The 27,799-nt window shown below is 31.2% G+C and overlaps 2 protein-coding genes across 3 annotated transcripts in view; one reads left to right on the forward strand and one right to left on the reverse strand.

Moving 5' to 3' along the window:
- LOC108565229 (probable cationic amino acid transporter) overlaps positions 1-18,026 on the forward strand; it is a 25,068-nt gene extending 7,042 nt beyond the window's left edge. Inside the window, exons 2-15 of the mRNA XM_017924572.1 lie at positions 6,868-7,018; positions 11,399-11,552; positions 14,495-14,725; positions 14,972-15,180; positions 15,269-15,440; positions 15,507-15,690; positions 15,752-15,876; positions 15,934-16,222; positions 16,279-16,385; positions 16,439-16,533; positions 16,593-16,831; positions 16,887-17,014; positions 17,072-17,225; positions 17,293-18,026. Of these exons, the coding sequence (XP_017780061.1) occupies positions 6,869-7,018; positions 11,399-11,552; positions 14,495-14,725; positions 14,972-15,180; positions 15,269-15,440; positions 15,507-15,690; positions 15,752-15,876; positions 15,934-16,222; positions 16,279-16,385; positions 16,439-16,533; positions 16,593-16,831; positions 16,887-17,014; positions 17,072-17,225; positions 17,293-17,548 (2,493 nt within the window). The 5' untranslated portion in view covers position 6,868 and the 3' untranslated portion in view covers positions 17,549-18,026. The remainder of the gene's footprint in view (positions 1-6,867; positions 7,019-11,398; positions 11,553-14,494; positions 14,726-14,971; positions 15,181-15,268; positions 15,441-15,506; positions 15,691-15,751; positions 15,877-15,933; positions 16,223-16,278; positions 16,386-16,438; positions 16,534-16,592; positions 16,832-16,886; positions 17,015-17,071; positions 17,226-17,292) is intronic.
- A 3,218-nt stretch (positions 18,027-21,244) lies between these two features.
- On the reverse strand, positions 21,245-24,570 carry LOC108565227 (LIM domain-containing protein jub). Of its 2 annotated transcripts, XM_017924569.1 has the most exons (7): positions 23,904-24,570; positions 23,137-23,853; positions 22,912-23,081; positions 22,363-22,395; positions 21,951-22,013; positions 21,727-21,892; positions 21,245-21,670 (listed from the first exon to the last, which is right to left on the reverse strand). In XM_017924569.1, the coding sequence occupies exons 1-7, from the start codon at positions 24,385-24,387 to the stop codon at positions 21,429-21,431; spliced, it is 1,875 nt and encodes a 624-aa protein (XP_017780058.1). In that variant the 5' UTR covers positions 24,388-24,570; the 3' UTR covers positions 21,245-21,428. The 2 variants fall into 2 exon arrangements, with proteins under 2 accessions (XP_017780058.1, XP_017780059.1); XM_017924570.1 differs by lacking the exon at positions 22,363-22,395 and having other exon boundaries at positions 23,904-24,569.
- Between the last annotated feature and the right edge of the window lie 3,229 nt (positions 24,571-27,799).

Raw genomic sequence — 27,799 nt, forward strand, 5'->3', positions numbered from 1 at the left:
TTTTGAATAACATTTATTGGGGCCCTCGGCAAACATATTCAAGGGTCCACATTTAACACTGATCGGTGTCCTGACTCAATTAAGGTCTGCTGTAGCCCATAATGATCATGGCTTAATCCACCAAAAATGTAGTTACATCTTTCAATTTGCAGTTTCAACATTTGAATTGCTGATGCTGTCACATAGGATTAATTTAGATTAATTATGGCTGGTCAAACACACGGTTTCAGATTGATTAGAGGCCTCGAGGTAATGTGGCGAATGCGACTTCGGTTTTCGTATTTAAGTGGAATGTATATGGTAGATTAACTGGGGAGACCTTGTTATATCCGAACGAGAGATTTATTTCAATCCAGTTGCGTGCGATCCGAGCAAATCTTTCGAAATTAATATATATAATATTCAACAAAGGGAATTACCGTGTTTGACTTCGCCGTAATCCTTTCTTCGGTTGGGGTTTAAATAAAGTACTCAAGTGAGGAATGTAAATATTACATTTTCTACATTTTCAGATGACAAATAGAATAAAAAGATTAAATATAATTTGATCCTTACACTTTTATAAAAAAAAAACTCATGATATTTATGATCTACAATAATCATTTTAAAATTGAAATTGACTAAATTTGATAAATTAACTACATTATTGAATCAAAAACTTAATTAAATCATAAAGTTAAGCGTACTAAAAAAAGGAATTGTACAGTTGATAATCAATTAATAGAACTAAACTATTTCTTTCTCCCTATTTCACACCATGGATATTCTCCATCCATTAGTACTAATGTGTTACGAATTGCAACGAGTAGGATTTTAATTAATCTATCTCATCTGATACACACAAATTCCATTAAGGAATTAATACCTCATCGCGTCTTGCTAATTTATATACAGGATTATTTTTACTTTTTCCTCTTCTCATGCTTGACTGAAATTGGATCATGGTAAAAGAGAAAATAAATTAAATTTCATCCCATCCGAACCACATGTTCCTCCCCGGAAAACATCAACACCGCAAAATTTGTTCCAAGCAATGAACAGGCGTTCCCACTTATATTTAATTAAAGCGTCTAACGTAATTAATGAACTGCACACTCGTAGAGCACGAACGCAACCCAAAATTTTAATTCATCAAGCTCGGAACGTTTTCTTTTTTGTTCGTGGATTTTCCTAATCGTTTTCAATTCACTCGTGCAGCTTTTTATGTGCACCGGAATCCAATCAGGTAAGATTTATTCCCGTTTCGTTGCAAATCGATTGCGAATGTAATTCCCTTTGGATCGGAGCCCAATTCTTGTTGTATCTATGTATTATCTAGATTGCAGGTGGACGGATTCTACTATTTTTAGATAAAATTTACGGGTTTACAGCATGATATATTTAATCCCATAAAGGATACGTACATGCATTTGTACATATGTAACGATCATTTTATCTACACATATAAATCGCATTTTTTTCAGTTCACTACAGTATTTTAGTATACATTCCATTTTATTTAAATATTCACTAAATTACAGAAAATCGAAATATCGTATTTTTCATAAAAAAAAATACTACTAATTATAATATGAGAAATTAGGAAATAGTTTGTTCTATTTCTAGAAGAAATTGACTGTTTGCTTGATATATCTTGAAATTTTGGTATATATTATAAATATTGTATAAAAACATATCGCATTTCATTCCGACAAATATATATATTGTTTTTTATAAATTTTAATTCATGTATTTTTCATAAATATTAATTACATTTTCATGCCTGTAATAAAATAATACTCTCTCGTGATTTTAAATGTAAATATAATTGAATCACGTAATTGAGCCGGATGCAATTGTTTGTACAATAAATATTATTGATAGATATTTTATTAATTTCATTTACTAAAAAAGAAATACAAAATTTCATTTTATATTTGTTTTCCATATGTAAAATTATATAATAATATAAAAATAGTACAAGATTTTAATATAGATTTATTTTACTCATGTGTACTAGTAACTTATAACTAAAAACAAAGATTATTAAGATATTATATAAAAAATTTCTTTCATTACTTCCTCCAGTTTCATTAAACATCTGAATCGATTGTTTGGTTTCTTGGATTCAAAATACACAACATCTTTGTAATCCCATCAAATTTATAGAAAGATCTTTAGATGTGGTTTGTGCTGGTGCATCACACTTGGATTGATGTGTGTCGTATAAAATATTGGGAAACTCTGATCTAAAGCATTTATATTCAATACTTCGATGTATGTTTGCTTGAGATTTATAAATGTATCATATTTATATGTCACGATATATTTGAATATATTGGCAGCCTTCAAAGTATATTGATATGAAATGTTAGTAATGTCAATAACCTCTTTGCGTCGAATACTACACTTTTGATAAATCGTTCATACTCGAATTCATGTAAATTAATAGTAATTTACTCTCAAGTTTTATACTAGTAGTTCGATTAAACTGATGTATTTCCTCCATTCCGTTTATAGAACTTTGCGGTTGTTACTATATACACATCTCGTCTGTGAGTCCACTTCTCTGAAGTGTCTGGCTGAAGTGTAAGCTTTAGTGTTTCCAGTTTCTATTTATTTTTCTTTGCATTCAGATGCAACAGCCTTTTGTACTATTCCCATTGTATAAAATGCAGAATCTGATATTTAGATTCATATAGAAAATATATTTACGGAAAGATAGTTTAAACAATTTCATTAAAAATGTACATTTCTGTACTAACTAATTTTTAATTAATCAAAGCTTTAATGTGTATTATCATCTATATAACATCAGAGCTAGCTTAGTACAATCAATTTGAATGGAATTTAACTGAAAATAAAAGCGAAATACTGATACAAATACATTACAACAAAACCTTTGATCTAAATGTTGATTTTTTAAACATTTCAATTGTTAGCAGTATCAGTATTGAAGTTGAGCAAATATTTTTTATTTCCAATTTATCAAATTTGCTCATCATCAATCAATCACGCCTGACAATTTGATCATCAAAAATGTTCATCAAATATAAAACTATAGTTTTACCAGTATATTTTAGTTTTAGGTATTTTATATAATTTATTGTTTCAAAAACGGTATTAGACTATATACAAACTGTGAATTGTTTATTTAATTTTCTTGTAAAATAAACTTTACACTAATTACCACCGAGTATTAAACAAATTATGAAATTTGTTTTCGTTTTTTGTGTATAGAACAATTAATCAAGTTTGTAAAACTTACCGAACTGTTTGTAAACATTCGTTAAACTTTACAAGTTGTATTACTTATATAATACTGTTCCCATGGGAACCATCAATCGATTTAATTTATACAGCTTTTGACGCTACATTAGACTGGTTGAATGCGGGCATCAAAAGGATCAAAACAAGGATGCTTGTGTCCAGCTGTGCTGTAGGAAGGATTAGATAAGAGACGGGGTGGATGGATGGTTATTTATCGATGGGTATGAGTGTAATTATTTCGCTCGAAGGGTGAAATCTGCCTGTAATGTCGTTGGCTGTAAAAAGCCTATCGCGTTAGGGTTTGCGATGCGAGTGCGTGTACGTCGGGAAGCGAGGGTGGCTCTGCAACAGATAGGGATGAATAACCAGTTGCTACCGCGAATCGATGGCGCTCCGGTTACCCCTATTTAGTATTGCGCTTCAATTCGCATCGCCCTTTTTGCTGACGCAGTAGGTAAGCAGCGACAATGAAGCTTATTAAATTATATAAAAGGTGACAGCGAAAGCCATACAACATTCATAATATGTCAAGTTCACACAGGTTCTTTCATAGTGTAGGGCTTCTTTTTGACCTAATTTCTTTATAGAAGATTTGCACCATCGTAGTCAGTAAATCAATAAATTTATTATTATTTTTGCAATATTGTTTAATACATATTAATGAGCTTTCATCGTATACTAAAAAGTTGAAATATTTCTTTTTTCGTATAAAAGAAAACCTTAAAAATAAACATTATATTTTAGTATTAATAAAAGAGTAAGATGAACTCATACATATTATTATAGAATTTTCATGATTTTGCGTTCTTAGAACTTCTGGTCTTTATCATCAATAAAAATGAACCCAGTAAGATTTAATATCATCATCATTAATAAAAGTTTTACTATTCAAAGTGTTTTGCCAACCCAATATAATTATTTTATTATAGATATGAAATTTGTACAATTCATATTTTATAGTTTTTTTTTTTATTTTATTGAAGACAATACATTTACACATCTATGAAAAACACCCTCTTTTCTCGCTGAAATGTATAAAATGTGTATAATATTTTACGATGTTAGCATAACATAACTTGTCCTAAAGCAATAAACATAATCCACACTCCACGCTATAAGCTATATGCGTCTTCTTTATACAAACATAATAAACTTAAAATGTACTTTATGTCCATATTAATTTTCTCACAAATCAATGTATAAGTCTATTATAAACCAAAAAAAAAACTATCATATTAACTATAGATAATCTATATATTTGGTATAATTTAAAAATTACCTATATATTTAGGATACTAATTAAAATTTAATAGTTTTTAATGATAGGAAAATCTTATGGTCATTTAGAACGATTACTGTATTTATTTTGTAATTATATATTTATTAAATTTATAATTGTTCCAATAAATATTTTTTTGTATTTAATTTTAAATATTAGATATGACAGAACCGGATTCGTTTGTTAAAAATGTTTATTGAAATGAAAAATTTACCAAAAAAAAGGTGGTATTAAAAGCCAGCAACCTTTTGCAAATACAGATTCATACAAAATTCAAAATAATTTTATCGTCCTTTCTATATTTAATTTCTATTCATGTATATTTTTTCACTCGTTTCGGGTTTCGAATGGTTAATTAATAGCTCAATTTGGACTCTCGTTTCAATCGTTTTATTAAATATTCAGCAAAACTACATTTCTATAATCACTAAATCCATTTTTTTAATAGAATAATAAACGAATTTAATGAATTTTCGCATGTTAATTCATGTTGATTATAAAATACTATAAATTTATTACTAATTATTAGACTAATTTTTTAATATCAAAAAGTTCAAATGCGAAGTTTGTTGAGAAATGTGTGAAGAAGGAAATTATTATTTTGTTTTATAGATAGTGTTGAAGCTGTATGAACGTCAGCAAGTGTGGGCTTTACACAAATTGGTTTTGCAATTTACGAGGAAAGTCCGTCGCATGTGCAGAAGTAACTACAGCAAGATAACTTGCTTTTTGCGAGAAATTGAATTATTGTTTATTTACTGAACGCGCACAATGTTGTTTGTGGAAATTTCGATGTAGATACGAAGTTTCCAGAAGATAAACCTCGTTCGTCGGACGTCCGGTTTCCATTAACAATGATATCCTGAGATCGCTCCTCCGTATACAGCCTTTTGTTTCAAAACACACGAAAACTTGAATACAATGATAACCAGAATTTCAATGCATTATTGATTGAAAACTAAATAATGAATATAATTTATTATTATCAATTCTGGGAATTATTAGTGAATATTTCAATACAATTTACACAATGTATTGTTCGTTTCATAGAAAGGATTATTGTCCAAAGACTTTCTGCTAATCCCTCGCATAGTGCGGTTTCTATCAGCCCGGATTCACTATAGTTCGGTTTAAAAATTTCGAAATACAGGGGCTAACACTGTTAGAGGGAATATTTGTGGAACCTTGTCTAACAGTCTTTGGGCCTCTCACAATTTATGTTATACACACATGATCAATTATTCCCTTTATGATGTTTTAAAGTCCTCGATTTGTACGCATTCCAATCTGGACTATGTAAGGTAATGTCTCTTCATTATTCCGTTTTCAAATACTTATAAATTCTGTTTAAAAGTAAATAAAGCTGATGTGTTTTATTAAAACAAAAAATATTGTGAAATTAGTTTTAATCTGTCAAGAAAGATGTTTGTAATATGTAAAAACAACGATTATTGTGACTTGAAAATATTACTGTAATCTCGTTTTTCATATAAAACATGTCAAGAAACAAAAGTTTACTGGTTTGCAAACAAAAGCAGCCGGAATATTAATTTGATAATATTAAATATGTATAAACGTGTTGAGTTGATAAATCGGAGTTTCGAGTGAACTATGAAAACCGTTTCATTCTTACCGCACTAAGAGGATATTGATCGCGAGGAATGCCTCTCTCTTTGTATGTCGGATTTCTTTCCCTCGAACACGCCTCTACCTCTTCCGTATACATTGCCTCATACAATTTTGACTAGCATATAAAAACAAAAAAAGCATCGTAAAGCTAGCACGGAAAAGATCCGCAAAGAAACATTTATTTCCCCACACATGTATACTCTTTTTGCACTCCAAGCACATCTGCACTGAATTCCAGCAACACCGATACACGTATTACATAAAAATAAAAATAAGTTATCCAACAAAATACAAATATATTCTTCATTTCCTGATATACCTTACATTTTATATTAGTTAATTGCAAATAAAACACTAAATAAATGTTTTAGGATCAATCAGTATGAAAATTTCAAAACATAATTAAAATTTTAAATGTGGAAAATTCTCTTTTCTTTATAGAATCAAGTCTCAAGTGTTTTGTCCGTTTATTTGTTGTATGTATTTAATTCTCCCATTAGTCCGGTTTCAAATAGTCCGGCATATTAGTGAAACCCAATACCCGAATTATGCGAAGTATTGCTGTAAATTCCCTAAAAAGAGAGTAAGAATTTGTTCTAATCAATTTCTTCTAACATATAGAAAATCCACTTCTCATAATTTTATTGATCTCATTGAGATGCATATTTTAATAATATAAAGTGTTCAAATATTGTTTGTTTTTGTTGCAGAATGAAGCTCGGCATGTTTACCACCGATCGCGAAACGTTACGCCGTGATGGCTTAGTCCTCTTCAGCAAACTAATCCGTACGAAAAATGTTGATAATCTTCAGGAACAAACACGACCTCCGCGAGAAGACGACAGGAAGATAAAACTAACGGTGAGTGAAACCGTTTCCTTCCACAGCAAAGATTTCGACTTAGAACACGAAGCACGTATAACATTGAAGCTTTTCCAGGAACACACAATTAAACTGTGATTGTATTTTCAAATCTGTATTTAATTCAATTTTAATTGTGTTACGTAAATGATGTTAATATTTTCCGTTTGGTTTCGAGCAAATAAATTTTCGTCGTTGAAATATTTATTTGCATGGAAAGAAAAATAATGAGGTTTGTGGAAATGTCACAGAATCCGCAGTCTGGAAAATGCAGTTGCGCAAGAATGTACATTGTTTGTCGGTTTGCCCGGAAAATGCGCCTGATATAACTCTCAAGATAAACTTTCCGAAGCATACTACTACTTTCCGTATGAATAAGCAGCGTTTCGACGTTCAGACATTGTCCATTTGTGCGGAAAATGGACGGCGAAAAATTGAATAAAATAAATGTAGATCAACATTCGCAATCCGTACTAATGCAAATTCCGTATTTAAATTACATGAGGTTCACCTTGGGAGGGAGGAAGGTGGATGAGTTTCGCACTTAAATATAAATGAATTGTCTCTCTGGTAAAATGAATATGCATGAGCACTTTATTATCGTTATTTGAATTATATGTAAATGTCATTGCTATATTTGGAATACTAGTTTATTACCGAATACCTTCACTATTATGTGGTGATTATTATGACACGTAATCAGAGTTATATGCAATCAGTTAACGATGTACTTTTTTTTAACCTTCAGTGTGTGTTGGTTTATTAATTTCCTAAACATTTATATCACAACTCTTGTAATATACAAATGCAAAAAGAGCATACCTTTTTTTGTAGAGGAGAGGAAACCTTGCATAGGTTGGATGATCCTAGTCCGATATTTTGGTATATCTCCATAATTCAGATTGTCCTTGCTAACAAGCATTTCGATATTTGTTGGTCTCCTTTACCACTTTCTTCCTTTCTATCCTTTAATCATATTTTATAACTATGTCAATATATAAATGCAAAAAGAGCAGATTTTTTTTGTAGAAATGAGGAAACATTGCATAGGTTAGATGATCCAGGTCCGATATTTTGGTATATCTCCGTAATTCAGATTGTCCTTGCTAACAAGCATTTCGATATTTGTTGGTCTCCTCTACCACTTTCTTCCTCTTTATCCTTACAAATCTTTCATAACTCTTGTAATATACAAATGCAAAAAGAGCAGACCTTTTTGTAGAAGAGAGGAAAACTTGCATAGGTTGGATGATCTAGGTCCGATATTTTGGTCTATCTCCGTAATTCAGATTGTCCTTGCTAACAAGCATTTCGATATTTGTTGGTCTCCTTAACCACTTTCTTCCTCTTTATCCTTACAAATCTTTCTTACAATTCAGATTGTCCTTGCTAACAAGCATTTCGATATTTGTTGGTCTCCTCTACTACTTTCTTCCTCTTTATTTTTACAAATCTTTCATAACTCTTGTAATATACAAATGCAAAAAGAGCAGACCTTTTTTTATAGAAGAGAGGAAACCTTGCATAGGTTGGATGATCCAGGTCCGATATTTTGGTATATCTTCGTTATTCAGTTTGTCCTTGCTAACAAGCATATCGATATTTGCTAGTCTCCTTTACCACTTTCTAGAGCAGAAGGAGCAGATCTATTTTTGTAGAAGAGAGGAAACCTTGCAAAGGTTGGATGATCCAGGTATTTTGGTATATTTCCTTAATTCATTAACCACTTTCTTCCTCTCTATTCTCCACTCTTCTTCCTAAATTGAGAGTGCCTCTATTACGTATCTTCCTATGATCTCTTGGCTCTTCAGCACGTCACCAAGAAACGTCTCTACTTTTATCAGTTCTCCGTGCTTCATCTTTGCCCATCTACAGCATCTAAAAACGTATGCTCCGGGTTGTCATCTTCTTCACAGTACCAGTACCCTCCTTCTTCGCTATGAAGTGTAGAACTTGCCAAAGCACCCATCAAATTTTCTACTTAAATCATTTATAAAGATGTAAAATTGCAATCTTTAGTTAGATTTATTCTTTTTAATTAAATACAAACAAAATGAATAAAAACCATGTCCATGTGGTACATTCAATTATAAATATATATATTTTTTAATTATAACATTATTTTATTTATATTACAATGACAATGATTTGATTTATTTCGTTCAAAACAATAAATTAATTAATATAGACTTGTCAATAGCAGTCCTACCAATCAGTTTTTGTTTAGTGTCCTTTTTTTTATTGGGAATTAATTGATTTTATTACGCTGAAATCCAGAATATGAATAAAATACTGGACAAATTCAATTAATTCGTTCTGCGTCGAAATCACGTGAATAAAATATAATGAAATTTACCGTTACCATAGGGATTGTGTTACAATATTTAATTTATTTAATAGCATTTCCGAGTGCAATCCACGTGGGAAAAATATGCTCCACGAAAACACGTAATTACAGAAGGGCAACTACCTCAAACCCCTTAAATGTACGTTGAACTCAATTTTTTTTATACACTTGAATATTTTATACTTTTTTTTATTATGTTAATGTTACATTGGAAAATCGTGTTTGCTAAATGTTAATAAATTCAGGGAAATCTAATTAATCAAAACAATTCGTAAATGAAATTTGAATGTTGAGTAAACATTCTGTAAATTCGAATTTCATTTAATAATATTCAATTAATTGCATTTCTGTTATTATTGAATAAACTTCAAATTTGATATGTATATGGAAATCATTTAATTTATTATTACAATTAGTAAATTTTAGATTCTAAAATTTAGAGTAAAATGTACGAAAGTTTAAATTGGCAATGGAAGGACGTTAAAGCGCTTTGCAGCGTAGAATATGGAAATGTAATGAAATGTTACGGTCAATTGAGCTTAGTTTAAGAGCGTTTAATGATTTTAAATTAATCTTCGGGGTAACTAAGTTCAAACATAAAATGATCCCTGAAGACATGAATGTAATTCACATGATACCCAACAGGTCGGGTTGGGTATGATCAATAATTGTGTTTACAAATTTCACGAAAATGACAAATTTCCATATGAAAATGAGTTGTTCCCAAAGATACACATCATGTTGTATTTTTATGCATTGTTTTGTATACATTATATTTCTATGAATTTTGAATATAAAGGCTATGCATAAAACTTACATGTGTGTCAGTCGTACGAATTACCATTCATTATTATAAATTCTGATGACAGTAACTTGACAGCTGCAATTGTCAATATCGCAGTTAGTACAACTGATATTCGTTACGTCAAAATATGGATACAACATGTCATTGGGGTGTCTATTTACAACGTGACACTTCTCAAGTAACTTATACAAGTACCTAACAAGAATTGCAGAAAATTATTGCAAAATCAGCTTTGATAGTTACGTAAACAACATGGGTACCACAAATTGAGAATATAAAGTGAGTTAAAATTATGCAATACTTATACAAATATATCACAAGTGCTAGGGACATCATATAAGTAAATTTAAAGTTACTTGTAAAGTATCACGCATAAAAATGTATATAGATTTGTTTAGAAATACTAAGTGTTTTTCATAAGATTTAAATCCGCGCAAGATAAAGAACTGCGAATATGAATAAGGTTAATGGGATGATCATAATTTAAAGCGAAGAAAAATGAAAGAAAAGCTTTTACGACTTCGCAAAGTGAAATAAGACATACGAGTGCTCTTAAAAGTCATATTAATATTAATTGAATCATTTATAATATTTTCTTTACGCAAGTTTCCTTTTAACATCATTCGTATTAATTTGATTTTCATCGAGAAAGTCAATATAAATGATAATAGGTTTCTTAGTAGAACGGATACACATTTCCCGAGTATCTATAATTTGTAATATAATTACTTATTATCTTTGCAATTAATATTATGGGAAAGTTTCAATTATTTAAATAAGTTAACATTACGTAAGTTACAAACTAAGTTTGCTAAGCAATTTAACAAGCCAGAATTCATCTATTATGAATCTATTCTATTAATAACATGATATACCTGTCATGTTAAGATAGTTAATGTATAATGAACAACTATTAGTTACCTAAGGTAGTTTTTATATATTTAAGTAAAAACATTATGTCTATATACCAAATTCAAGTTTTTAATTACTGTACTTTGTTTATTTTTTTAAAATAAATTGAATTAATGTTACTACAAAAATAATATCGATTTTAAAATATTATTTTCACAGATTAATTTTGAACTAAAAGTACGTTTTTTCTCTTCAAACGTAATTGTTGGACATGAAAAAATCTACTACTATGCAAACAAAGCTACTTCATAAACATTTCCGTATATTATTATATTCTGTGTTTGTGTAATGTTAATGTATGCTTTGCTTATTTCAGAAATGCTTGACTACGCTGGATTTAACGTCGCTTGGGGTTGGAAGCTGCGTTGGAACTGGGATGTACTTGGTGGCCGGAATGGTGGCAAGAAGGGTGGCCGGTCCAGGTGTTATATTCAGTTTCATTATAGCAGCTGTGGCTAGCATATTCTCAGGTATGTTAATACTAAATCCTCTTAGATCATTAAACATCAAAGATAATTATAATCCCTCGCATAGTGCGGGTAATCGATTCCGCCAATAACCCAGACTGTTAGACTAATCGAAGACTTGATCGTTTTTCTTACTGTACTAATTTTCTAGAATTTATTTTTATTTTGTCAATTAAAATTTAGTTTTTTATACAAATTTTAAACCCGATTATAGTGGATCCGGATTGATCGAAGCCGTACTATGCGAGGTATTTCTGTATACTTTTATAACATTTTCATCTTTAAGAAAATGTAATATTATTAATTTTATTGAAATTACTATATTTCCCCGGCGCATCCACCACATACACAAAATATTACAGTTGTTAAATAGAAATATTTGTTCTGACTTCTATTTGTTATAAATTTGTTATTTAAATAATAAAACAAATGAAGCGATTGGATACGGTTACTAGATTTAAAAATGACTTAAATTCACAAACAGTTATATTGAATGGTGCTATAATTCAAGAAAAATGATTCAGTTTCAACAATTCAAATTCAAAAACCAACTGAAAGGATACACTTACTTATTTAAATGTTTGCAGTTGATGAATAATAGACTTTGCAATCTTACATTCACCTGAATTATTCGTTGGTTTTACAATAAATGCGCAGAATAATATACGAAAAGGCGATTTATTTCTCTGAAAGCTCATATTTTATACCAACATAAATATCTGTTTATGTGCCGCCAAGCATTTTATCCGGCAAACATTTTACTGAATATATTTTATTACAGAATTATTTTTAAATAATATTTGTATGAAAACAATGAAGATATATAAAATCTAAAGTAGTATAGTTGTGAAATTATAAGATAAATCATTGGGACTCGGTGATATATTAAATTGGTTTGGAACACGAGAGCTAATTAGAATTGTTGCATTGTGCACTATGATGTATTTAGATCACTGCATTTACTGTAATTAGCAATTAAGGTAATTTGACTATTGTATCTAATACTTTGTGATTAATATTATCAAACGCATATCATTAATTAGTGAAATTCTATGAACTTCTGTATATATGTATGATAATGAAATATATGCAGTATTTAGTATTTTTTTGTTTAATTTCATGATATTATTTTGAATTTAATTAATTAATATATTTTCTTATGTTCTAATTATTTGATTGTAAACAAGAATCGTATTTATCTGGGTGAATACACATGAATTAAACGAGAGCCGCATTCGTGTTTTATATATATTCATACATAAAAGAGCCACACTTAACTTAACAATTAGTCCCATGCTAAGAGCCACATTTGCCCATATTTGGTATATATTATTAATTTAAAAACAAATATAATGTAACTAACTTCGCATTATTATTATATAAAAAAGCTTTCATATATTTCAATTCTACATAATGAATACATAATCTATGGAAGTTCGATAGAAAAAAAAAACTTTAAAAAAGATCTAAAAGTGCTTCTTTCGTAGTCCTTTTAAAATTTCGAGTCTAAATGATCGGACGAACGCGAATATTAAAAATTCCACCTCTCTTTTTTTTCTTTCCAGCGAACACAATTATATTCGTCCGAAATGTAAAATCAATAGGGAATTCAAGTGGAATTCAATATTCCCTTTTCTATTTATACTTAATTCGATTATCGTCAAGAACAATTGTCCTAATATTCAGTCCTATTTTTTGTTGTTATTTAACTATCAAAATAATTGAAATAAATTAATGACTTATTGTATTTTCTCTGTACAGAAATACCTCGCATAGTGCAGGTAATCGGTTCTGCCAATATCCACACTCTTTGAAACCGGACTAATCGACAAATGATGATATCTAATATAGTAAATTTAAAAGATAGAAACTTGTAATTCAAAAAATAACTTTTCCAATATCTTCAGTATTGTACAAAAAAATATATCTTCTATATAACTTTCAATTAAAATATTTGTATTGATTGTGTATAAAATAAATTTCAATTTATTGACCTAAATAAACTACTTTATCACTTTGTTATAAAAGTGCTTCACGAACCACGGAGTAATCGGTTTTGCCGTACTGTTTAAAAGCGTAATAATCGACAAATTCTTCTTTCGTAAAGTGTGAGTGAGAATTATGTAGCAATAAATAAAAGTGAGGTGAAGAATAAATAATAAGTATTATTTATAATGGAAATAATAGTACATGAAGTAAGTTATATGATTTTAACTTGAATATGATTTGTGTGCATGCTCTGCCTGTAATTACGATACGAACAACATGTATTTGAAATCAAATGAAACGTGTAAACCGTGAAATGGAAACACAATATCGATTAACTAGTCATCAATAAACGTAATTATATATTTATAGTATTTGCTTTAACCTCATCATCGATTAAATAAATCGTGATTTGTTCTCCCTACGACAATCCCTTTTCTGAATAATTCAACAGACCATTAATATACATTATTTATACTTAATTGCAGATTCGTTTTTCAATGTCTGCATTTTCAATTATTAAGTTAAATACTATATTCAGAATATAATCAATATGTTTATAACTAAGAGCATTTTATTTTCTATAGTAATTTGATGTGGAGTGGAGTTTCGTTCCGACGATACGAAACGAGAACCTGGCAATTGTTCTCTGCACAATAGAACGTTCTGTCAATCACTTACAGCCATTGAAAGAAAATTGAATTTGATTGATTTCTTGATTAACTTTCCCAACAATGCTCGAAGAAACATAAAAGAAAGTCAACAAGTGCGCGCTTCTATTTTTACATTACGAAATCAAATTATGATCCATTAATATACGAAGCTGTTGTACATCTCAAATTTAAGCAGTCTCTAAGAACATTCGGGAATACACATGGGGATGCGTCGAGCTTTAAAGTTCCAATCATTCGGTGGAGGAAGTTACGAATGTACCTCTAAAATCTTATTTAAATTTTCAGGCGCATGCTACGCCGAATTCGGTGTTCGAGTTCCTCACACGACTGGATCTGCTTACATGTATTCTTACGTAACAGTGGGTGAATTTATTGCGTTCGTAATAGGTTGGAACATGATTTTGGAGTACCTGATTGGAACGAGTGCATGTGCTTGCGCGTTGAGCGCATGCTTTGATGCACTTGCAGATGGTGCCATCAGCGCTACCATTGCAAATACATTCGGATCCATTTTCGGTAAGTAATGTAATCAAACGAATTCTGAAACAATAATTTCAATGGATTATTATGTTCTTATTTATAAACTCTTAACTCTATTAGAAACTGCAATGAATACGATTTTAATAACAAAACTTTTAGAATAATGCATATTCAGATAACGTTCGGTATTCAAAGCTTTGCTTCACTTCTGTGTTATTCCATTGATATTTTTCTTTTTATGTAATAGATTTCAATTTTCTCTTTGCTTTATTTATCTTATAGGAAGACCACCAGATTTCTTAGCTTTTGTTATTACTTTACTGATGATGCTGCTATTGGTGGCCGGTGTTAAAAAGTCGCTGATCTTCAATAACGTTCTCAACGCAATAAACTTTTCCGTTTGGATATTTGTGATGTCGGCTGGCCTATTCTACGTTAAATATGATAACTGGTCTCAGCATCAAGGTTTCCTACCATTCGGTTGGTCCGGGGTAAGAACGAACATTCATTCATTCCACTTTCCACATCGAATTCAAATCGCATTCCATCAACGTTACACATTCTCATTACAAATTCCAGGTGTTCACTGGTGCAGCAACCTGTTTCTACGCCTTTATTGGGTTCGATATAATTGCGACGACCGGCGAAGAAGCTACGAATCCCAAGAAATCGATACCTCTCGCGATTGTTTCCAGCTTGGTGATTATTTTGATTGCCTACGTTACTAGTTCCATGATGCTCACGTTAATAGGTTCAAGCTGATACATCTAAAGTGTATTCAATAATTATCGTACTAACAAAATAACTCGTTTTTTAGTTCCGTATAATGAAGTGAGTGAAGATTCTGCTCTGGTGAACATGTTTGGTCAAGTAGGCGCTTACAAATGTAAATACATCGTGGCTGTCGGAGCTCTTGCCGGTTTGACCGTCAGCATGTTCGGCTCGATGTTCCCTATGCCTCGCATAGTGTACGCGATGGCTTCGGACGGTTTGATATTAAAGTAAATAAACCTGGTGGAGAAGGTCGAGCAGTCCCCGTATTCAAATTCATGTTTATTTTAGGATGTTTGCACAAGTCTGGCCCAGCACCGGAACTCCGGCACTTGCTACATTTATCAGCGGATTAGCCGCGGCAACTGCGGCCCTCTTCATCAAGCTCGAGATATTAGTAGAGATGATGTCAATTGGTAAATTTGCTGCAGGCTGGTGTCTGTGCAATTAACATAGTTGTATTTGTTTCTCAGGAACTCTGTTAGCTTACACGTTGGTATCCACTTGCGTCCTGATCTTGAGATATCAACCGCATTCGACTAATCTAGTTGAACTATTGCCTCAAAGTCTTCGAACTCCCATCAAAGGTTCACCATCGAAGGACATTGTCGGACACACACCCAACGGCCAGATGTACGGTACAAAGTTACATCCGGATACGTTGAAGCAAGCATTGGACGTAACCCAAATGCCTGCTCCTTCTCCATCACCGCTTCCTCAACAACCCACTCAACGAGTCATGGTTAGAAGAGTCACAAGAAGGTATTGTTCTTAAAATTAAAACAAACTACCATCTTTTAATGATAAATGAATTTCAGTTCTCCAGATAGCGACGACACATATCCAGGTGATGAACAGGAAGAGGAATTTTCTATGCGCGACGACCAATTCTTAGTATCAGATAGAACCGAAAACAAATTTTATGGTAACAACTCATCACCGAATTAAATTAAATAATTTTATTCTGTATAATTTTAGGAACTTTACATGGTGCTAGTAGTGCCACAAGTACTGGTGGAGTAGTGGGGTCAACGGTAGGACCTAGTTTAGGTTACTTAGGTCGTAGGTTACAGGTAAATATTCATAATACCCAAAATGATTAATCATCTTAACTATGATTATATTATTAAAGGCAGCAACATATCTATGTCCAGCGATCTTCCCTTGGGTTGATACTGGACCTGCAACCGAAGAGTCTGGAATGTTTGTGATGAAAATGGTAGGAATTTTATACGTACTAATTATTATCTTCGACCTTATCATCGTCTGTGGCATGCACAACATGACCGGAGCCACTACATTCTTCTTTTTCGTATTTCTCATCGCAATTATTGCGATCCTCTTAATTATATCGAGAAAACCGCAAAATAGGTAAATTCATCTAAGATTAACTATTTACAGTTTATAATGTTTGTTCTCATTTTAGAAATAGCGTTATGTTTATGACACCAGGACTACCCTTTGTGCCTGCCGTTGCCATTACCGTCAACATATATCTGATTTTTAAACTCTCAATTTTAACACTGATCAGATTTACTATTTGGATGAGTTTCGGTAAGTTCTATAGACATTCGTTGTTGATACAGATATAATTTTCATAAATGTATGCAGGGTTCATAATGTACTTTTACTACGGAATAAAGAATAGTACACTGGAGGAAGGAAATGACGGGGATCATATTGAACTGACTGTAACCGATATCGAGAAGCCGAAGTTTGCACAAGAGTCTCAATTCAATCCGACGAGCGATCAAAATATTTACAGGTAACGTAATCCTCGCTCCTGTTCAATGTTGTTGGATGGAAACGAGTAATGTGAACTTTGTCCACAGTCAAAATCAACAGCAAACTTACGATTGGGATCCCAATCAGTCATGGGACTCGTCGAACACTTGGAACGCTGCTCCGGCTTCAACTAATCAGCAATATCAAGTCGAACAACAATACAATGTACACACCAATAACACTCGATCGGTAATTAACAAGTCGAATCCAAGTCGTCCTCCTCCACCGGCGCCAACAAGGCAATTATCAAAGGATACGAATCTCTTCATTAACGAGTCCGCTTTTCCCACATGGGATGATTAGAATTGTTGAACTGTTTTATCCGAATGTACCATATCGTTACGTTTATATAAATAGAAACAAAAATAACAAAGTTGACAAACTATGAAGACTACGACGCATCGGACTGATTATTAATTAACGTTTGATACTCTCATAAATATGACGATGCAAACATTGTCCTGCAACTAGGATATTCATGTATACAATTCCGTACGTGTCAAAACAGAGCCCTATGTCAACTCAGTCAAACGCAGAGCTTCATTAAGTACAACATTGTCTCATCTTTGGAGCGTTGTTTAACATACAACAACACAATTAATGGCATGGAATGTATGCATGATATTTTCAAAAATAATTTTTAAATTTATCAATATTATCATAATCCGCATGTTACCTAAAGAATTTTAAATGATATCTTTTTTATATAAGATTAACTTAAAACGTATAGTATACATACAGTATAATATATTGTTTTTTTTTTTATTAACCAGTTCGATGCATTTTTAAACTATACATTTTGAGAATTTTATGAAGACGTCGTGTATTTATCTCTGATTCAGAACTTTCATTATTTTTTGAAATACGCAATAAAGCAAAATGATTTTAATATTTACCGAAGTCATGGTGTTAAGTATTTTTGACTCATATAAAAGGACAACGTCGATTTAAGCCGAGTACTTGTTATTTAAGATAGTTACAAGATATAATATAAATACAATATTTCAAATGTGTGTATATTTTATAAGTAATTATTTGCAATAGGGCATAAAGATATAATGAAAAAGAAAAATAATATTCTAAATATTGAATTGTTGTTGGTAAATCGTTCACATCTAATGTCTAAACATATATGATAAATATATATTTTTGAATATATTTAAATTAACTGAATTGTAACAATACAAATATCAATATGGCCGCATTTAGTAATCCAGACGCTTATGTAAACACTTGTTGCGATCGTAAACTTATCGTTGGTAGTAATTGAAAACAAAAACAAAAAAATAAACATCGAGGTGAAAACAACAAATGTTATATTGTAAAAAAAAGACGCGTGTCATAAAGTGAGATCTTACGAAAGTGGCCTCTATTTAAATTCACTTACTTCTCAATTAATTTGCAAGCTCTTAAATATATTACATATATTTACATATGTAAAACCAGTAACTTCCAAATCCCATTCTCGTGACTTCATATGTGTCTCCTAAAATGTATACAAATATTTTTAACGTTTTTCTATTAATAATAATTATTAATGTCTTCTCATATCTTGTATTATATTCGAAGCACATGCAATATATATATAATATATTGATTGTCTTTATTTTTTAATGGAATTTAATATTGTCATAGGTATGTAAATAATTTCCGTTTTTAAACTGATATAAATATGAAAGTAAATGTTAGTGTCTACATATTCCCTAGATAGGCTCTAATCCGAAATAATTCGATATAAGCTCCAATTCCATTCGTTTCGATTGGCGCTCATATGATAATACATGTTGACATTACTTGTAAATGAAGGTTTTGATGAGGGCTTCTTTCGTTCGGTTGATTAGATTAGTTAATTAGTTTAGTTTCTCTTTGTTTTCCACGCAACTGTAAATACACTGGACTGATTAATGATATATATTTAAAATACACTTCACATACGTCAGTGCCTGAGTACAGAGAGTGTATGTGTGATAATACATAGATTTATCGCAAATTGTTGTAAAATTGATTTGTTTTCTTTTTTCTTGTGAATTGATAAATGAAACCAACTTTCAATTAAGATCATCCCGAACACTTTCTTATAAGGGGCGAGATTGATTGAAAACAAAAATCGAATATATAGTTGTAGAAAATGATGATACAAACAAAATATATATAAAAATAACAGTATGCGTGAATTATTCTGATATGTTTTCATTTAAAAAGAATATGTTATAGTTTCAATTGCACTTGTTTGTTTGATTACTTTGAATAACACAAAGCTAAATTAAGAGATGATAATGTCTTTCCAAACAGTATTAAAATTTTGTGTTGTTAATTTATTTTATTTTTTTCAGACAGACTTCTTATTTCTGTTTAGTTAATTTCAAAGTGATATAGTTTAAGTTCGTTTTGTTTATTTGTAATGTATTTATTAATAATGATATATGAATGTTATTTAAAATCTTCCGATTAATGAAAAAGATAATAGGTAGATATGTTTTAGGTGATAATGTTAATTAATTCATTGGAAATAAATAATTTCAGCATTGAATATCTATATTTTTTTATCAAACTACATGAACCTTACTCAAGTGATTTTGTTTAACATGCATTCGATATGAAACTTTTAAAATATCGCATTTTACACTTGTTCCTCCGTTGTTTATGTAAGGTCCAATCAGATTGTTGCATAACATTTTTAATATAATTACATAAAGAAAAAATTTCTATATAACTTGCTTAATCTTTATTCTACTAAATACAGTGGAACCTCGCATAACGAGCATTTCGCTTAATGATCAAAATGAATTGTAAGAAAAATGACTCGCTTAACGAGCGACGTTTCACATGAGTGACGATGAGAAGTCCCAGATTGTGCGCCTGCTACTTCATTTTTAAAACTTGAGTACACGTATTATGTATATTTTCGAATATGTTTCACTATTCGAGTAAAAATCGAAATTTTGGAATGGATTAAACTCGTAAAGCGAGGTTCCACTGTACTAAGAAACTATTTGAAAAAGAATGTATTAGTAGTAGGCTGATTTAAAGTGATAGGCATGTTTATCTTTCAATGTCGATCACTGCAATAATGTATCAAAATTGTAACGTCAATAAATTGTCAAAATTATTTCGAATTGGATTGATACAATCGAGGTCTACCTGCAATGCCAAGCCTATCGTCGGCACATTGCATCACCGAAATTTCAGTCAACTGCAGCGTCTGCGATACTTGAAAAAAATGGGTAAAAAGTATTGGTATGTAGTATTACCAGTGCACCTTGTTGTATCAACTTTAACATTCGCATTTGCGTATTGTTTATCCGTAAAGTAAGTAATCATTCTACAATCTAATTCTATATTATTAAGCTCAATGATTGCAGTGGTATAGATATTGGTTACCAAATGACAAAACTACCTCTGATAACTGTAGAATACGTAAACAGGGTGCAATCCTCGAATATGGGTAACATAGCAATTTCACTGCTTTTCTTCAAAGTTGCTACACCTTTGAGATTCCTGACTACCCTTACAGTATCTACAATACTAATAAAGTATCTAAGGCGAACAGGTCTAATCAAGTGAAGATCACAATTGTATAGCTTCATTTCATTTGTAAACGAAAAAAAAAATAAAGGTAAATTTTGTATAGACTTGAACATTTATTTGTCAACAGTACTACAGAACTACACTAGAAATTACTAATATTGTATATTCTTCAGAAGCGAGAGGAATGAACGAATAATACTCAATAATAAAATATAAAAAATCCCTTTTGCTCTAATAACTATTACATCTTCACCGATTCAATCCAATAAAATTTTCAGTCAATTTAAAAAAAAAATAATAATAATAAAATATTTATATAATATAATAATAAAAAGGATATTTAAAAGTACATTGTGATCAAAAATAAATTCATTGGTATCACAGATGAATTATACATAAAAAAAAAATGAAATATAAAAAATAATTTTGAATTAAAATTAATAAAAAAATAATATTAGAAATTAGGTATTATTTCATATATTGAGCTCTGATTGCAATGTCTATGCGTTAATAAATTATGTATATAAAATTTCGTTATATTTAGCATAACACCTAATAATTAAACTGATAAAATATTTCGTTAACATCAATTTTGGCAGTATCCTGTAAGTGTATTCAAATTATCCGCCAGATTTTCTTTTGCGCTTATCTCATTTTAATTTTGTCCAGTGTATTGGTATGTGGCTGCAACTGGGTGCATTTGTCTTGGAGTGTGTTGCAAACGTTCTATATGGCAACCACGGCACATGAGTCTTCCTTCTAAAGGATAACACCTTTTATCGGGTTCATCTGTTAATTGCATTCCGCACATTTCGCATATGTAACAATCAACGTGGAAATCCTTATCCATTGAAACTACTCTTACAGTTTCTTCAGTGCCTTCGACTGGGGTGATTCCTTCAACAGAAACATGTTATTCGCAAGAAATCATCGATGAGAAAGCAGTTTCTTACCTTTTCCGCAAGCTGCGCATTTGGGAGCAAACATACGGTGATAATCATTGACGCAATATATTTTGTTATCGACATCTACTGTAAATGGTACACCATCTAAGCAATCGTTGCAGACGCAGCAACGGAAGCAACCTGGATGGTAAGATTTTCCCATAGCTTGCAAAATCTAATAAATTTATAATTGTTATTACAAGTGATTATTTATATAATGTAATTCTATATACCATTTCCATAATAAGGTGTCCACATATAGCACACTTCTCAGCAGTTTGTTGAAAACCAGAGTACTGTAAACAAAGCATAGTATTGTAATTTACACAGCTTCTTACCCACATTTTGTCATGAATGTATTAATTACAAAAATATTACGACGTTCGTATTCTATTTGAATATTAAAAATAATCAAGTTAGTAAAAATAAAATAAGAACGCTCAACACAAATAAAATGATATGTGTACTGAATATAATTACTACAACTAAATGATTTAATACTAATTTACTCTAAATTTAATATATTTCACTCCAATATATATTTTTGTTCATAAATCTATCAAAATTTATTACCACAAGAGAAAAGAATTATCAATTATAATATTATCGGAGCTTTTGTAAAAAGGTATATAACTAAAAACGTACCTTCGGTTCTTCAGGAATTGATAACTCACAACCCTATAAGAATATTAAAAAGAAAAGCAAAAATAAAAAAGTGAAAAAATAAAAATCAAACAAATGAAAATAAAAGTCAAAACAAATGAATATAAAAAATCAAAGAAATAAATAAAAGTAAGAGTAATATAGAATACGCATTGTGAATCAATCAATTTAAATTTGGAAATTATTTTACCATTCATTAGAGCATTGAATTGATTGTTAATATAATTATTTTCATGCATTGTAACTGAACATTCACAACTTGATTCCAAATAAAATAGCTCATGCTGCAAAATATATATATAATAAAAAACAAACAAAATATTCTAGACATGTATACATTTTTACAAAAGCTTCATATAAGATACAACAAAATGGATAATAATAGATGTGATACTATCTTTTTTTAATAGATTAGATAAAAAACCATCTAAAATTGTTATAATAATAAAATTCACGATTTTGCAGTCTTCTCAATTAATGGAATATTGTTAGTCTCACTAAACCCAATAAATGATGCATGGCTCTACTTACCAAATAATCTTCTTCACAATAGACTCTTCCATGAACATTGTAGAAGGCCTTACCTCTCAATGCTCTTCCACAAGAGCAACAGATGAAGCAATTTGTGTGATATAAGTTACCCATAGCTTGGCAAGCTTGTCCAGCTCCAGTAACCTTTTCTTGGCATGTATGGCAAATACCTAAACAAGTTTCAATTACAAAAAATGTATAATGTTTATATATTCACAATTATACCAAAATATTCTCCCTCCTCTTCATGCTTCTCCATTTCCTCTTCAATCTGTCTAGTCATTTCCTCGATTTTCCTTTCAGCCTCTGTAGGTCCCCGTGGTTTCGTTGGTGTTACGATGTATGGCAACAAAGTTTTACCGCTCATTTTCAACTTAATACTATTATTGCTAGTTGTACTTGGTGTAGGACTCGGCGCAACTCTGGGTTCGGGTTTCTCCATCTTCGGCGGCGGACTTGGCTTAAATTCTTTATGAGGCTTAGTTGGGGCACCGGCAATGCCAGTATCTGGACCACGGTAATAATTTTTAGCTGTTGACGTTTGAAACTGCGTATTTGTGCTGAGTGTTTGAGACACATTTCCAGTCATGCATACATAGTCAGAACTGTTAATTTCATCTAGCTGCTGCTTAGTCATCGATTTTGATGGAGAATTATGGAAAAATGATGGAGATTGTGGACCAGGCATTGGTACAGCTGCAGTCTGCTTGGGAGCTTGCATAACTGAGTAGACAGGTTGCTGCTGCATTTGTTGCTGTGAGAAATTTGGTTGCTGATAGGTTGGATTGGGATATGGGGGAGGAGCTCCATAAGCTACTTGGGGTCCAGGAACTGCTTGGTGATAATCATGTACATTCTCATAAACTGGTGGAGCATCACCAGTTAATGTTACATGTTTTGATCCAGTTGGTACTTGAGGTTGTGCTTTGCAATAGTTTTGTCCTAAAATATAAATAAATATATTTATTGAACAATAATATTATGATAATTACCAGTTCGATAAGTGTAAGGAGCATTGTTCGGTCTACCACTGTAATATTCAATATTCTCATATAAAGGTGCATTTGTAGCCACACTTGTTCTAGGACTTCCAGAAGTTTGAGAAACATTGCTTAATGATCTAGTTGGACTTGCAGCTACCTGAGGCTTGGCACATTGCACATAAACATCATTCTCCTCAATCTTCTGTTGTGCAGCAATTGTTTCCACTTGCTTAGGGGTTGCAAACTTGGAACTATGTATAATATTGTTGCGTTCATACATTTTATATTCATGATTGGGTGTTGTATTCCGTTCAACAGTGAAGCTCTCAATAGCTCCCATCGACCTTTGTTTGTCATGGTAGGTTGATGATTCTGGCTTATTGATAATCCTCCCATACCTTGGATCACCATCCTGACCATTTAGTGACATAAATTGCATCTTTTCAATGTATTCCTGCTCCATCCTTTTATCACCACTCTTACCAGACATCATAAAACAAATGAAAACACAACGAGACGAAACAAAATGTATTGGGCAAAATTAGCACATTACGGATAATAAAAAGGGAATTATCACAGCTTATAAATAAATAATAAATACAACAAAAGATGTATTTAGTACCACACAAAACCCAAAGTGGAGATAAATGAGTAATAATACATCGTTGCCAACTCGAATGCACCTGCAGCTACTAATAATCAGTTGCGCCACAACAAATTTCAAAACCATCCAACCAATTGGAACACATCAAAATTTCAAACAGCTTTATCTCATTAATAAGTAAATTAATATTAACAATAAATAATGGAAACAATACTATTATTTAAATTAGAAAAAATTGTAATTAATTTGTATTTAACTTGAAACCATAATTATAAGTTATTTCAAAACGATAAGCTTTAATAGTTCAGAATTCGTAAGTTCAATCTATTTATATTTTATTTTTTCGTTAATTTATAAATGTAAATCAAGTTATAATACAGATTTAAACTATATTTTCTGTGAATTAATCCACTTGTTGTTGATACTATATTTAATCATTGGTGCATTCGAAATTTTATCCTTTCGTAAAACAGGTAGAAATTGACCACTGTCCCAATCCCTGACTTCAATGCCCTACAGTCTGGCCTTGAATTGGAATCTTTCAGGTATACATATTATAGCTGTGACAAGTTCTATGTAACAGTATAGGCTGGTATTGGCAGACTGTAACTAAGGGTGATTCATGAATTGGTTTTACCGCGTTCCGGACCTACAGAAGCAGAGATCAAGAAGGCAGGTATGCAACCAAATCAGCAAGACATCATTTAATTTTATATCATAATTCGATAAAACATCTAATGAATACTGTTGATGCATCTTATTAACATGTAATTGAAGAACGTTTAGGCCTTTCACATCGTTCCAGAGTCATTTATTTGATCGGCACGTAAAATGCGCTCCTTACACGTGTTAATTCATTTTACAGTTACTTTTTTCTGTGATATTTTTCCACGGCTCTTCCACAACAACGAAAAATATTCACTTTCTTGATCCCCGCCATCCTGAGCCAATGGTCCACTAAGTATTAAAAAATGTGACGTCACTCAGTGAAAGCTATCAGCAATAGTAATAACCAGTCGTGTCGTGGAAGAACAAGAACCTGGTGCTAACATCGGAAGAGTTCTGCAGGTTCGTGACGGGGGATGTGTGCAATTTCTCGCGAGTAAATAAATCTGGATACATTGAATGAACGTGTATACAAACAACTGTCCAATACGAACGGCGTGACAGCCTGACAGCTGTCACAGTTTGACAGTCATTGACAGTAGGACAGATTACGAAGAGATATATATATGTATAGAAAAAAAAAATATATATAGTCGTAGCTATTAGCCAATTGGAAAAGAAAATCTGACACAAATTCGCGTGCAAATTGGAAGTAATTAACATTGTAAATTGTGGTGTACTTGCGAAATGTGTGACAGTTACCGGTGTCTCGTTCACTGATTTTTTTGAGTTCACTCAAAAGGAGTTTAATATGATGAACTGAAGAAAATAGTCCAAAATCAAAATGACAAGGAAAAAATGAACGATGTGGATAGTCTGGTCAGTATATTTTTGTTACGTTACGTTTCTATTTACATTCCAAACATTAACCCTACAAAATAAGGACAAGGTAGTTTCTTTACCCACAAATTTATACCTGTAACCAACGAAATTATTAATATTCAAATTTCATGTGACAAGTTATAGATATGCCAACCAGTGTAAGTAACAAGATGTTGCGCTAATAACAGTATATGTGTAATATGTAAGCCATAAACAACCAAATGAAGATATCAATGGAGAAAATCGCGTATTTGAAATAGTTTAAAGCTTGAGAAAGTGTTCCGATTCAATTAGTGTCGATTTCTGCATGGAAATGTTTTCATATTGCGACGGATTTCTTCGTTAAATATCTTCATATTTCTTTTACTTCTTCTTCTCTCTTTTATCATAAGAATGATTGTGTTGTGTGCTGTGTGGGATTTAGTTGTTGAAAGTTCATCATTCCAGTCACGTCCTTTGTGTACTTCCTTTCACATTCGGAGAGAGAAAAATGAACTATTGTTTATAGGCGTGCGTAATTATGTATGCGCGTACATTTTTTTCTTTCGGAATTTTGCAATTCGATGTTAAGAAAAAAATTATAATAATTTAGTTTAAGACGTTGTCTTTGAGAGAGAGGAAAAGAGAGCGAGCGTCGCAGATCGATTTTCTAAACTTACAAGGTTCAAGGTAAAATCCAATCGTGCAAAATACAATCTCAATTTGAATATTAATACCGTAATTTATGGATTTATTTAATCTCTTAATACTCAAGGATTTTTGGTTAAATACCTTTTAGATAGTTGTATTGTATACCAGTGTTTTTTAAACTTAAGTTTATATTTGTAATCTTATAATGCAGTCACAATATGCTGACCATTTGTATGAGGAATTTCAATATTCTCTTTAAATGTTGTTAATTGAATTATACCCAAGTTTGTGTTAATAATTGAATGATCAATCGATAATTTGTATTGCAATATTTCGAAAATTGAATACACTAATATTTGTGTTAATAATAAAGTGGAAAGACTAAAATCAACTTTGATTTGTATACATGAAGTAGCGTATTGGCAATGAATTATGTTTATGAGTAATAATTAACATTTAATATTTGTACAGACATATATACAGTTCATATTTTCAGGGATTTCCATCTTCCTGTTAACTGAAAATGTCCTTAATTTACTCTACATATGTATAAACAGGGTATTTTTAAATTTCATGAATTGAATACCCACGTTTGTGTTAATAATTAAAAGTAGCAATTGAGAAAGTATATCGTAATATCTTCTATATATAGATCAGTGCTTGAATCCTGAAGATTATTACATCTGGCATTTAAGGAATGTCTATGCTATTAGAAAGTATCAACACAAAAGATTCAAAGTAAATTGAAATAAAATTGAGCATTGATCAAATTACCTCAACATTTAAAACACGAACGTAACATGGGTTGCTTCTTGCTTCCCATTGCAATTTGACAAAAATAATACAATCTTTGCGTGCAAACACGTAAAACTAAACAATTATTTCTTTGACGTTTTCTCTTTTTTTCTTCTATAAGATGAAATTAGTTTTGGAAATCGGCGTCGATGGTAAAAGTAGCGTCAATTAAATCCGTCACATCATCATCATTCTTTTCTGATGAATGCAGTAAGTAATTACATGGTCTCAAGGTTTCGAGCATAATTCAAACTGTAGACGTACCAAAAAAAAAGGAACTTCAACGCTACGTCATTAATTATAAATTCAATAGATTATTGAATACACTTCGGAATTTGTAACAATACTTGTACGAAATTTAAGTAATTGAATTTCAGCTGTATGCAAC

The sequence above is a fragment of the Nicrophorus vespilloides genome, unplaced genomic scaffold, assembly GCF_001412225.1.
Source record: "Nicrophorus vespilloides isolate i.1.1-1 unplaced genomic scaffold, Nicve_v1.0, whole genome shotgun sequence".
Classification (NCBI taxonomy): domain Eukaryota; kingdom Metazoa; phylum Arthropoda; class Insecta; order Coleoptera; family Silphidae; genus Nicrophorus; species Nicrophorus vespilloides.